The sequence below is a fragment of the Xiphias gladius genome, chromosome 16 (genome assembly GCF_016859285.1).
Source record: "Xiphias gladius isolate SHS-SW01 ecotype Sanya breed wild chromosome 16, ASM1685928v1, whole genome shotgun sequence".
NCBI classification, from domain to species: Eukaryota; Metazoa; Chordata; class Actinopteri; order Istiophoriformes; family Xiphiidae; genus Xiphias; species Xiphias gladius.
In genome coordinates, this window is record NC_053415.1 from 22021271 (window position 1) to 22035071 (window position 13801).

The 13801-nt window shown below is 42.9% G+C and overlaps 1 protein-coding gene across 1 annotated transcript; it reads left to right on the top strand.

Annotated features, from left to right (window-relative positions):
- The first annotated feature begins 504 nt into the window (after window positions 1–504).
- Window positions 505–11424, top strand: si:dkey-91i10.3 (cytochrome P450). The gene is made up of 9 exons (XM_040148247.1): window positions 505–1218; window positions 1980–2170; window positions 3285–3484; window positions 4928–5125; window positions 6195–6358; window positions 6695–6861; window positions 7997–8078; window positions 9410–9616; window positions 10706–11424. Exons 1-9 carry the CDS (start codon window positions 934–936, stop codon window positions 10868–10870), a joined length of 1659 nt encoding a protein of 552 aa, XP_040004181.1. The 5' UTR covers window positions 505–933; the 3' UTR covers window positions 10871–11424.
- Window positions 11425–13801: the final 2377 nt, after the last annotated feature.

Genomic DNA, 13801 nt, shown 5'->3' on the forward strand with positions numbered 1-13801 from the left:
GCTTGAGAGGTGGTTAAAAGCTCTAGAAAAAGTTAAAAAGTCCACCTTTTATTAAGACTTTATTTTGAATTTGTTGTTTGTACAACTTAAATTTTCAGGAGCTTTGAGGAGCACCAAAAAAAAAAAAAAAAAAAAAAAAATCCTTTCACCTCCTACCGATAAAGTCAGACATCTTCAAATTCCACACAACTGGACTAAAGCTACCCTTTAAATTCAACTCCTGAAGTCAAAGTGTGGCAAAAGTTGAATTTAATCGAATACTATTGGAAATAACAGTGTTATATTTTAGTAATCGGCTTTGTCCGAATTGTGGTTATTCCCCTTGACTCGCTAAGGCGCATGACCGACTGCTCCCTTTGAGTTTGTGAATAAATTACTGGGGATACTCGACTGTGATCTGGCAGCCCCCCCCCCCCCCTCGACTTCAAAGTGCGTTGGGCTCCGTTGAGCAGCAGAAGCGGGATGTTTACAGTTTAAAGGCTTCAAAAGTCACCGAATTGAAAACGCATTCACCGGGGGAAAAAAATATATATATTTTTTTTTACATCAGCCGATATAATATTTAAGTTGCAGTGGTTGAGCTGACTTGTGAGGCGAAAATGATAACTTAACGGACACGGGCGGATAAGAAGTCCAGTTTCAGGCAAAGTTGTACCTGCAAACGTGTTCATTTCTAGTAAGTAAGTCCGTCGTTTGCTTAGGTGCGTCCACGCACGAATGGCGGGTGCGCACGACAACAGGATATCTCTGTCAAAGACGAAATTCAAACCCACGCCCTTGAAAGTACAGAATCAAAGTCCAGTTGGCTGGGAGGCTGGCTCTGCTGCGCCGCTTCACTCCAAATACGGAGCCATCTTTTGCACAGCCTGCACATGAACAGCGCGGACTGGTGCAGCCACGTCTGCTCGGACCCCCGGACACCCTAGAGTATAGATGCTTTCTGCGGTTAAAATGCTGAGGAAATCTCTGCTGAGCGTCGGGCTGCGGGCGGACCGACAGCCGCCCAAGGCGCCTCGGGGGGCGACGGCGGTCCCGGATCCACTCGGTCACGGGGACATCCGCCGCCGCGACGCATCCACCTCCAGCTCCGGCTCCACCACCGTGATGGGAGCCAGCAGCAAAATGAAGACGCTGGACGACTTAGGCGGCCCGAACTTCATGACATCCTTATACTGGCTTTTTGTAAAGGGGTATTTCCAAAAGACGCAACAAATGCAAGTAAGTGTGAACAGGAGGCCAAAGAAATGAGTCATTCTCTGTTGGCTGGCGACTGAAATGCGCAGACGTGACTTGACTTGACGACTTATCAATTGCGCGGGGGTGGTTGCTGGCATCCAGGTGGTGACGGACTGGCGAGGGTTTACCGCCCCTGAGGAGGGCTACGGACCCCTCCTCATCCCCAGTTCCACCTGGGGACCGGCTCCAGCCCGAGAGCCGCGTGTTTCTCTCGCTTACCATCTGTAAGGGGCTGTCTGTCCGTGCAGAGAGTGTTGATGGGGTTTGATTCTGTACCTGAGATGACCTGAATGTCACCCGTGGCAGCGTCCTCTCAGTGTACTTACTCAGCACTGAAACCTGTCGGTGTTTCCAATAACTGTGGGCAGCACAAACTGTCTTTCCAAAATTCCAAATTTTCCTCTGCATTGTGATGGGTTGGAGGCAGGTGTCTCGAAATTTTGGGCGGACCAAACTAGAACCGTCTGCGTGGACAATGTAAAGACTGTTTACCAGCTGGATTTGAAGTGCACAAAGCGGCCAAAAAACCTACTGGTGTTACTGGCGAATAATTCACCAGTAACAATGACTTACATTTCTTAAACACAGGTGCGCATGCGAACCTGTCAGCAAGAGCTTCGAAGGGAAAGGAGGCAGCATTTGATATCCCTCTATTCATTTTTCACCTCTTTAGCACATTGAACATCTAATAACCAAAAAAAAAAAACCAATACAATCTATTAACTCATATTATTTGCTCAAAGATCGAGCACAGCAAGATCTACGGTCCTCTGTGGAAGTCGCAGTACGGCCCTCTGGTCGTGGTGAACGTGGCCAGCGCTGAGCTGATAGAGCAGGTTTTGAGGCAGGAGGGGAGACACCCCGTCCGGACTGACATGCCCCACTGGAGGAGCTACAGAGAGCTCAGGAACCAGGCCCACGGACCCTTGACAGAGTGAGTCAAACCTCCTCCGGCTTTTATTTTCTCCCTCTCAGGCCGGAGGGGATGAGAAGCCAGGGAAGACAAGTGTTCTTGCTTCTAATTATGAATCCACAGAAAAAAAATGATGACACAACTCTGCCGTTCCCCTCAGCTCTACTGAGCCAATCGGTGTCTTTCGGCTCATTGTTTTGTTTTGTTTTTACAAAACAAAACAGCCGCAGCAGGCAGCTGCAGAGGCGGGGAACTTTTCTCCCTCCCATGTACCATTCGCTCCAGTCAGACCCAAACAGCCACAAGGAACACCTTTTTTGTTTTTTTTTCCTTCCCCTCACTGGTATTCAGACAGTCCTGTCAGACTTGTTGTGGCAGCGCTCGACATTGATAGTCTGTGTTTCGACACTGCGGAGCTGCTGAAGTATTTGCCAGGCCTGCACTGTCGGAGTCACACTCGAGGCATTTGATCAGTAAAATGCCCTGAGTAATTCAGGTGTTTTTTTAAAATGTTCATTTTACAAATCAAAAACTGCTTCTGGGGCAAAAAGGAAGAGAAGCGGAATATGAGGCAGCAGGATGGCACATGAATGATTAACTGAAAAACTACAGTGTGTGTGTGTGTGTGTGTGTGTGTGTGTGTGTGTGTGTGTGTGTGTTTGTGATACTGATGGCACATGTAACCCGATGCAACAGTCCGGCTCAGTCATGTATTTTTAGTTTTTGAGGTCTACTGCAGAGAGGAAGAAGATGTATCGGGCTTTGGATACAACGATATTTCTAGTTAGTCGGATCAGTTGAGCGTTGGATTTGTTCTTTTCATTTGATTTGTTGACAGGAAAGAAAAATGTATAATTTTACTTGTCTGTCTTTTAAGGAAAATAAGTAAAATAGGCATGTAAACAAGAGTCCCAAATGTCCAATTTAAAAAATGTGCACAGAAAATTGACATAATTTCAGTGATTGGAGGTTTCCGATGAAGTGGTCTGATGCAGGTCTGTCTTTCCACTCTTATCTTGGAGCATTTAAAGGGATTTCTTCAGTTCAACTACTGTGGGTTGTAAACAACTTTGTTTTGTTCCATCTGGAAACTCATTTCCTCCTACTAATCCTCTTTTTCTTTTTTTTTTTTTAGGATGGGGGCCAAGTGGCAGCGCATCCGCAGCATCTTGAACCCTCGAATGTTGAAGCCCAAACACGTCTCCTCCTACGTTAGCACTATCAACGAGGTTGTGACGGACTTCATACACAGAGTGGCCTGGCTGAGGGAAACCAGCGGCCAGGGAGTTATGGTCAATGACCTGACGGGAGAACTCTACAAATTTGCTTTTGAAGGTGGGCAGTGGACAAACAAATGAAATGTTTTCCTTTTAATCAGCCGTGGAAACTCATCTATTGTAGATACTTGAAAACATCTTGATTATTAATACTGTATAGAGGTAACAAGGAGAAAGATGCATGTCACTTAGTAGTTGCTGGCTTAAAAAGCCTGCACGCTGTTATAATTCAACAGAAGTTGAATGGAAAATGTGACAAGAACAAGATTTTCTGCAGCGATTTTCTTTCCTTCAACCCTAAGCTCAACCAGGAGATTTCTGTCAATGGTTTCTTCTTCAAAAAGTCAAAAAACACTGGGCACAAAAAGACAAAAGACTAAAAGCAAAGCATTTCACATGAGTGACAGGTACAACTTGAGATAATCCAGTTACAGTCGGGAATGTTATTACCATTATTTTACCATTATCTTTTCAAATTAAGCTGCACACAACTATGCGTCAGCTCAATCCACTTCTGTGTTTTTGTGGACTCTGATTGACACTTTGAATCGGCTTTAAACTTTTTATGACATATTAACTGTCGCATCGCGCCCCGGTAAGTGCCACCGGCCTTGCTGCCGTTGTCCTTGACTGTTTCGCTCCTGAAGGCCTTGGCAGCTGTCCGCCTTTCGTCATCTTGCTACTTCGCGCTGCGCTTCGAGATCAGTGGAGAACTTACGGCTGTAAGTCTGCCGCAGATTTGTTTCGTTTTGTAATGTTTGCGACAGCACTTTGGACCGCTTTATGTGAGTGGAGCACCAATTCAGCTATCTGGAATGCAACAACTTTCAGGGTTTTGACTTTGACACAGTTGCTGAGTCTTTTGGCCTTGACGGCTGATTAGATACTGCGAGATAAACTGTGGGTTTGATCCTGGTACCTGCTATGATCACACAGGGAGGTTTAGGTATATTATATGACCTTTAACCAGAGGCATTTTTAAGCTTGCAGTGCACTTACCATGTATTTCTTATGCATGTCTGAAGCCCCCTTCAGCCGCAGTTAAAATAACAAGAGCATGTGGGTATTTTGGTCGATACGCTCATTTGCTTCCTTGCTGACAACTGAGAAAGCCTCTTGGATGAAACGCCTCTTCAGTTCACTTCTGTGGAAATTAGTCAGCTTAGTTTAAACACTGTCAAAAGGGAACAGCCTGAGGTAATAAAATCCAACTACCAGCACACTTTATTTTCATTACCAAATATGTGATGTTGTTTCTTTATGTCCAAACCAGATTGCAAAAACGCTTATTTGGTTCTGCAATGGCTTGTTCAGCAATCATTTCTAGGTGTAATTTTTAGGTGTCCATATACTTTTGGCCATAGTGTATGTGCTCTGGAATGGAGAAAAATCTCAGACCAGTGCATATTCTATTAAAATAACCTGTTCTGTCCTAGGATGGTTACAGAAGCCAAATATTCACGGTGCAACCTTTTTCTACTCGTTTCATTTCTAAATGCAGGCATCTGTTCAGTGTTGTTTGAGACGCGCATGGGCTGCATGAACGAGGTGGTGCCCGAGGAAACCCAAGAGTTCATCAACTCCGTGGGCAAAATGTTTCAGCTCTCCCAAATCATCGTCCTCTTCCCCAAGTCCACCTGGCCTTACTTGCCTTTCTGGAAACAGTTTGTGGCAGTCTGGGATCATCTCTTCAAAGTCGGTGAGCACAAATCAAAGTGCACATTTTTTCAGTCCAGTTGCTATTTAATATTTAGCAAGTGATGCTCGTAGCTTTCAGTAAAGGATTACGTTTTCAGTTCAATAATTTAACCCTGAACCCGGATTTTCACTTTTATATGGTCTAATTTTGTTTTCACATGTTTTTTTCTCACACATTTTTTTTCAAATGCATCAGGGTTTGCTTATGCAAAGATTTTTTACAACAACATTTAAGACAAGATTAAAACACTGAACCTTTAGTTCCAACTTTCAGCACTTTCAAGTTTTCGATAGCGGGTGATCAAATGGTTCTGAGGTTGAACACTCAGTCCTGTTAGTACTGAAGTTGCCTTGTGATACAGATCTTTGGAAGCAATTGTGCTGCGTTGGACTGTTGATAAAGCTTTAATTCTATTCTATGACTGTCAAATGTACAAAAAAAAATGATATGAGGTACTAAACTTCTAATATTAGTTACTTAACATCACATGTCGTCACTTGGGGTGAAAACCTTATTAAGAAACTTAAATTTTGGTGCTTTCATGGATTTTCAAGTATTGCATGCTTCTCTGTTGATTAATACACGTTTAATCCATCAGTCTCATGAAAACCCCTTTTAAAAACCATTCGAACTGCAGCCTCGGTTCCAAGAAGCACCCTGTCATTTTGGACCTGGTTGCAGGGGGGCCCCCCGTGAGGTGCTCAGTTGCTCAGTTCACTTTGGCTCTAGCCCTGGTAGTGTGTGGGTCCCTCAGCAGTGCTTTTCTCTGCCATTCCCCATTATTGATTGTCGTCACAAAAGGGATACTAGAGTTCAGGCCTCATGGACATTTTTCAGGCTGCATTATCAAATAATTTCAAGGGCACTAAACTCTGGTGACTCCCTCAAAGGACAAAGTCCATCTCACAGGTCCTGCTGCTCTTCCTCCATGTCAGTGTCTGAACAAAATTCCTTGACAGTGTGTCTGTCCTTCACCATCTAGTGGGCAACCGTGTCGCGGCTGTCTCCACTTACTGGTGGTTCTACCGAGAGAAATGAAAGAGATGATTTTTCCCCTCGTGTCCTATAGCTGAAGTGTTGGTGCAGAAAAAAATAGAGGAGATCCAAGAGAAGGTGAACCTGGACCACAACGTGGAGGGCGCGTACCTCACACACCTGCTGCTCAGTGAACAGATGACGGTCACTGAGATTCTGGGAAGCGTCACCGAACTCCTGCTAGCAGGAGTCGACACGGTGAGTAGATGCAGTGTGTGTGTGTGTGTGTGTGTGTGTGTGCACTCTGTGGAAGGGTGGGATTAACAGTGCTCCATTTTTTCGTAGGTTTTGTCGAGGTTTTGGCTTGGGTTCGTTTAGACCTGCTTCAAATTGAAATATAGCCTTTGAAATGGTGATAACGCAGTTTTATGTAGCCTAGAAGTCAAACACCAAACTTGACAACACTTTTCAGCCAATTTTAGCCCAGTTTTAACCTGACACCTTTTGACCCCTGAAGATCTCACTGAGATGGGACACACTGGAACATTACATCAAACAGCACAAGATAACAGTGTGTGTTCCTCTCTGTTGCAGACATCCAACACTATCTCGTGGTCTTTGTACCACTTGGCGAAAGAGCCACAGATCCAAGAACAGTTATACCAGGAAGTGATAAGTGTTTGCCCTGGAGACAAGACACCAACCAGCAATGACTTTGCTCAGATGCCGTACCTGAAGGCCGTCATCAGAGAGACGCTACGGTAAAAGAGATTATTCCATTTTTGTTGAAAACTCTTATCAATATGACATCCAATGGTTTGCTTGGTTGTTAAAAGTATGTTTGCTCAGGCTGAAAGGACATATCACCTGAGATCAGAAATGTTAAGATCTATCTGATAACTAGACTAGGGCTGCAACTAACAACTAACTTTTTTCATTGTCGATAAATGTGCTGATTGTTTTCCTGATTGATCGAAATGTCAATTAATAGTCACAAACGTCACATAAGATTTCCCAGATCCCGAGGTTGACGCATTCAAATGTGTTGCTTACATGACCATCAGTGCGAAAAACCCAAACGTATTCAGTTCACTGTCACGCGTGAAAAAGGCGAGCGTCCAACCCGCACATTCGAGGAGCTGGAACCAGCCAATGTTTTTTCTTGAAAACTGGTATAAACAATTTATCCATTATCAGAATAGCTGACAATTAGCTTTCTGCAGGTCTACTAATCAATTAATAGACAAACTGCTCCAGCTCAATACTAGACAAATAGAAACATGGAAATCTACACTTGGATCAACATGAGTTTATATGTCATATGATCGTGTAGCTTAAAGATTTCTATCATTCAATTTCAAGGTCGACGACTCTCCTACTAAAAATGGTTTGCATGTAGGTATGTGCCGGACTATTTCTTGGCTGGGGACCAGTGACTTCTTGGAGTCGAGCGGAGACTCCGCCTCACTTCTCTTCTAACTCTCTCCAAGACCGTGCGTCGAAGCACATCTCCCAAAATGTCATCCTAGTCCTTTAAGAATTAGTTTGCTGTTACAGTTTCATGGTTTCTGTGCTGCTAACTGTGCCGTTTGAAATCACTTCATATGCATATGCGTGCTACACATGATATGCGTCTTCTTTGGCTTTGCTCAGCAGCGTATATACTGCTCACCTGAAGCGCGTTTCTGTCAGCTGTGCAAGGACACTTACCAGTGGTTTCTACTCTTTGTGATCACGTTCGATCAAATGTTCCGCAAACAGAGACAAGCTAGACAATAAAACTACTCATACGTCAACAAAACTCAGCTTGCGGGCCGAACGGTAACCCATGTCCTTGAGTTGCAAAGGAACAGATGAAACCTGTACTGACTCCCACTCTGTTCTGTGGCCAACCAGGCTGTATCCAGTGGTACCAGGGAACGCCCGGGTCAGCGTTGAAAATGAGATTGTGGTGGGAGATCACCTCTTCCCGAAGCAGGTGAGACGATGTGTCAGGCACGCATCTCCCATGTGGCTTCTTGGACCACATCCTAAGCTGTTGTGTTGGTGAATGAGACAAAAGTGTTTGTGGGCTTGTTTCCGATAAAAACCCACCAAGAAATAAAATGAATAAAAACTATATTTTAGGCCCGAAAAAAATATTTGATGAAAGGTGTAGTTATAAAAAAGGAAGTATATTTTAAAGGAAATTGTTTTAATGTCATTTGAGATGTATAATTTTAGCCTAAAGTCCCGCTAATGCCACGCAGAAAGGAAGTAGAGGAGCTGCTCTTTGCAATGAAAACACGTGGCAGATGGTGGTGAGACAGCTCCAGGCACATCTCAGGCAACCAAAACCGTATTAAATGTTAAGATATCACTTTTGCTTTTTCTTTGTGAAATTTAATTGGGAGCTGCGAAGGGGCAGGTTGACTGGCAGAGGCCTCGTTAGTACAAAGGTGCGAAAACAGTATGTTAAGGAAAACAGTTTTTAAACCATGTCGTGTGGGGCGGTGGCTCGGCTGGTGGAACCGAAATCGCTCCCAGTGATTCAGGCGTGCCTGTGTGTATGCGTGTTTGAATGGTTGAATGAGAGGCGAACTGTTAAAATCTGTTTATAGGCGCGAAGTAAAGTACCGGGGCGGGTGTTCAGTCCAGTGTCTATGTGTCTCACCGAAGCAGGAAGACAGGTGCTCAGTCTGCTGAGTGAAAAGGAGAGAATTAGAGTTGCTCCCTCCCGTAACCATGGCCCGTTACTGTTGTTTCATGGACATGATCACGTGGTGTTGTAACAACCTTTCATTCCGGGTTGAAAAACTTTGCCTTTGAACCTTAAATCCTCATCATGAACCATCTTGCCCTTACGTCTTTACCTATCCTGTATTTCCGTCTCTGATCATAACTTTTCGGTTTCCCTCTAAAAGCGTTCTCATCTTTTACTTTGTATTTGAATGCTTTGTGCGGCTTTTCTTTCTTCTTTAATATTTTAATGCCTCATGTAGAGCACTTCGGTTTGCCTTTTTTGTGTGAAATGAAATGTGCTAAACAAATAAACTTGCCTTGTCTGTCATTTTTATTGAGATCGGCTGTGTATCATATACACCCCCACCCCCAAGCTTGAACAACAGGTGGACGTCTAATTTCTGAAATTTTTTATGTAAACTCCGGATACTTCAATCATCCAAACCTAATAATCAGAAAAAAAAATCGAGCCCAGCAGCCACACCTAACGTGTGTTGATTGTGTCGTACAGCATGTGTTCAGGTCCCGTGTGCATTCTGCATACAGTATCTAATGGATACAGTTTAACAGGGATCTCTCCTCTCACAGACGCTGTTCCACCTGTGCCACTATGCTGTGTCCTATGACGAGAATATCTTCCCTGAGCCCCACACCTTCCTGCCACGCCGATGGCTCCGTGGAGAGGAGGAGAAGTCCAAGCAGCACCCGTTCGGGTCCGTCCCGTTCGGTTTTGGGATCCGGGCGTGTCTGGGCCGACGGGTGGCCGAACTTGAGATGTATCTTCTCCTGTCCAGGGTAAGAACGTTTAATGCTAATGTTGCTCTGTGTCTGCTGGATGTGTAAATGGGCAACTTTTTGTTTACACGTAAACATTAACAATTTTATAAGGCAACAATAAATCAGAGGTGTACGTATTTTTATTGGTTGTGGACTACAAACTGATCATCAAGCTGACAAACTGTTAACAGGTATATCTCCACCAGCCTCCACCCCCTGTAGGAGTGGGTATTAAGGGTATTAAGGGTATTAAGGGTACTGCAAGTGGTATTAATGTCAGTACCAGAGACATACTCATCAGTTTTTTCCTTCAGAAATCAGTTGCATATCAGTTGAACTATGTGAATGGTTTCACTTCGAAGGTTTTTTCCACCTATAAAAATCCAGTTTTTCCAATCAATGCTGATCAAAAAAAATCCAACACATGCGCTGTCAAAATACAACAGAAGGCAACCATAGTTTCTTTTTCCCTCCAAACTTTATAGTCGTTCAGTGTCAGACCGGTTTCATTAAGTGTCAGTAGGGTAAAGAGTCGGCATTTTCTGCCACCAGGAAACAAAAGTCGACTTTTTTCAAATTTGATTAGACTTGATAATGTACTCATAGCTTGATTTCAATCTAACTAGGTTTTAGATCATATTTTGTTCTTACTGTTCTTGATCTTTCTCATATTAGTATTATTTTTATGTTTGTAGCAACTTTAATTTTATTTTCATTTGATGTTTTAACATGAGTTTGTACCTTTTCTAACCTTTTTTTTTTTTTTTTTTTTACACATCAGTGACTTTTAATTCCAGCAGCACCCGGACCACCAGGGCACATCCTCGTGAACTGACAAAGTTAAACACTCACCTCTATTTCACTCCAAGGAAATTACTTTTTTTTAAAAAAAAAAAAATCTGCATTCAGAGAGCAGAATTAACCCTTAGTAACTCTCCAGCCAGAGCACAGAGGTTTGACTCCTCTTCTTTTGTTAGTCTTGAGATCGGGATCATACACACCACAAATCATTAACTGTAATGTGCTGCACTCTTGTGGCTCACATAAATAATACTAATTTATACTTATTTTTTACTCGAACAATGTTCTCTCTCTCTTATTTTGAAGCTGATAAAGCACTATGAGGTGCGGCCGGATCCTGCTGGAACCACAGTGAAGCCGATCACCAGGACCCTGCTTTGCCCCGCTACTCCAATCAACCTGCAGTTTCTGGACAGAAGAGTCGGGCAGGAGGAGGAGCCGAGAGCGGCAGGAGGAGGAGTTTCTCTGTGAGCCTGTTTGGTATTCACACGGCGGAGCCTGCCTGTCACCAAGCGCCTGTTTATACAGAGTTCACATCCTGACAACTGCCTGGATGGAATACATCTAAACTGTGGCATAAAGTGTGAGATAACTGACCAAGTAGTGGGTTGTACAGCACAGAATATAATGCAGTATGTATAGAATTAAAAAAAAAATGTTTTGGGTACATAATAATTCTTTAACCAACCCAAAAAAGAAAAAAACTATAAAGGGTGTAAGGGTTTTTCTACGGGGATTTGTTTAGTTTCCGTTCTGCAAATGCTGCATTCTGGTTTTTATTAAAATCTTCGGCTGTTGCCTCGCAGCAGGAAATATCCTGGGTCCAAACCTGATTAGTGGCAGCCTCGAGTTGGAGTGACGTTCCCTTTAGTTTCCCCAACATAAAAAGTACATACATTTTACTCCTACAGGACACGTCTGTTGTTGTTCTATCTTTTCTTATTTTCAACAATAAAGTACGTTAGTAAGTAAAATGTGAACATCACATTTGGCAAAACTGTCTGCATCACCAATGTAAGTGCTTGTAATTTAAAATAACATTTTTATTGCATATATTAAAATGTGTTGAGGAAACTAAAATGAAAAATAAAAGCATTAGCACTTAGTTGGAATTTTAGCTTGGAGATACTCTACATGATTTTATTCATTATTTTTAGTAAGATTTATCTCGTCCATACAGAAATGTATTTTTCAGGTTTTAACCATGTTTATAAATGTGATTTGTTTTATAATTAAAATTCCCTGTTCTTACTTGTACAGTCAAATATTTCATGCAGTTTCTTAGTGGGTTCAACAGAGCCCCAACATCAAGTCTCTGCCACAACAGATGCTCTTTAAATAGGTTTGGGACTCCTTCCACCCATATAAGTAACTTCCTGGGTTTGAGCCTTTACCACGTCCTCCACATCTGCCTCGTGATCTTCCGTCTAAGAAAGGCAGAAATCTGTGAGGGTAGAAGAGCTACGTCCCAGTTCCTTCCGATTTTAAGGCGGTTGTCGCAGTAGGTCACGCTGGAAGAGTGTCAAAATAAAGTACAGCGAAAAAAGTCTGTCGGTCAGAGTGAAAAAAAAAAAAAAAAAAGAAAGCACCTGCTGCTGATTGACCCTAGTGTCCAACAGGAGAATGCACAAGGGAAATGATGGCACCACTCACAGCTGCAAAACATTAAAACTGGTGAGACGGTTCCAGGGAGATCTCCGAGTCAAAAAATGAGTGACATTTAATCTGCAGTGACATCCCATATTGTTTCACTTTCTGTTGCTATAAGATGGTAAAGTATGTTAACTAGGTGTATTCTACAGTATTCTATGGCAAATGCTGTATGGGACATTCTTTTAATATGGAATTGGGACGAGGTTAAAAAAAAAAGGTTTTTTTTATACAAATATAAAAAACAAACATCAAAATAAACGAACACACTATTGTTTAGAATACAGCAATCACATTTCTTTTTGATTTTCTCTCTAAAAAGTACTAAATTTCAACTATACTCTGTACAGTATACAACACACATTTGACCTTTTTGTATGAGATGTGTTGATTACAGTGAGCAGACAATCCCATAATACAAAACAAAAGAAAAAATATTGTTTTCTAGTGGAAGTAACAGTATAAGTGGTATCATATTTGTATCTTTGTGTCATGAATGTACAAGTGCCCAGAACACAAGGACCTATAAGATGCCAAAAAACACTGCGGTGGTGGTTGAAGGACATTTGTCGGAAAACAACATAAATTCTTACAAACATTACACTATGAAAAAAGAGAGGGGGGGGATTTTGTTTCCATTCTCGAGCGTTTCATAAAATAAGAATGAGATAAAATCGGCACATCACAAAGAGGTTCCCTTCTTGAAACAAGTCAGTCATTTTCGTTTTACACAATTTATTTGCTGATAAAATGATACAGTGATTCTGTAAATGGATCAATAAACGTAAATAGACGTTACTGTACAAGTGTCAGATTTCACTGATTAGACGTAGTAGTCACCCTGAAAACACCTGGCGTGAGCAGAGGGTTTGCTGTCTCGCTCCGAGATGCTCGGGCGAGACTAAGTGCTGGTGACTAAATCCGTGGCTCTGACACAGCTCCTCGTCATTGCATTGCAGGTCTAGATGTTGCCTAGAAAAACATGATCGGCTCGTAAAATATGATCAAATGCTACAGGTTACGACTACACCTACACGACAGCGCTCGAAGTTCCTCAAATCAGCTTCACCCCAACCAACTGCACTGTGGTGTTTACGTTTACGTTTCGTAGTGGATCTGAATACTTCTCCCACCACCGGCTGCAACCGATCACTCTGTGGGTTTTTAAATCATGGATTCAAGGTCTAGCCCATCAAATGCCAAAAATAGTTAGAAAATGCCTCTCAGAAGTTACTAGTGCTTAGAATAGTTTACTTGTGGTGTTACTTGATTATCAAAATGGTCAAAGTTGACCCTAAGTGTCCTTAACAGCCTGTATGGTGATTGTTATGGTGTTATTTATAAGCATTCATCAGAGAGTTTTGTTTTGTCCGCTACTCAGAGCCGACCAGCTTTAGATGACTAAAGAAGAGGATCTATTTGCAGAATAGGAGGTGACTTGTCAAACCACAGTGAAACCACAAACACACAAACACACACACACACACACACACACACACACACACACACACACACACACAGTGTGAGGCAGTGCACGTTTCCCGTGGTGAATGAAAACACCATCGGCGATGCTCTGGTAGTCGTTCTTGCCCAATAAATGGGCGGCTTGGCCGGCACTTCCAGGCCAGTGTTACCCATCATCCCCAGGTCATTTCTGCGGCGGTGAGCTCAACAATGACACCATTGTACAACCGGAGAAGCTGCTGCTCCGCTCCAGCAAACCCCCCCCCCCCCTGCACAGAGAGAGCTGGT

Bases quoted from the DNA above. Each gene is read 5' to 3' on its own strand.
- si:dkey-91i10.3 (XM_040148247.1), top strand. From the start codon at position 934: ATGCTTTCTGCGGTTAAAATGCTGAGGAAATCTCTGCTGAGCGTCGGG. The intron at 2,171-3,284 runs GTGAGTCAAACC...TTTTTTTTTTAG, and splicing joins GCCCACGGACCCTTGACAGA to GATGGGGGCCAAGTGGCAGC. The intron at 5,126-6,194 runs GTGAGCACAAAT...CGTGTCCTATAG, and splicing joins GGATCATCTCTTCAAAGTCG to CTGAAGTGTTGGTGCAGAAA.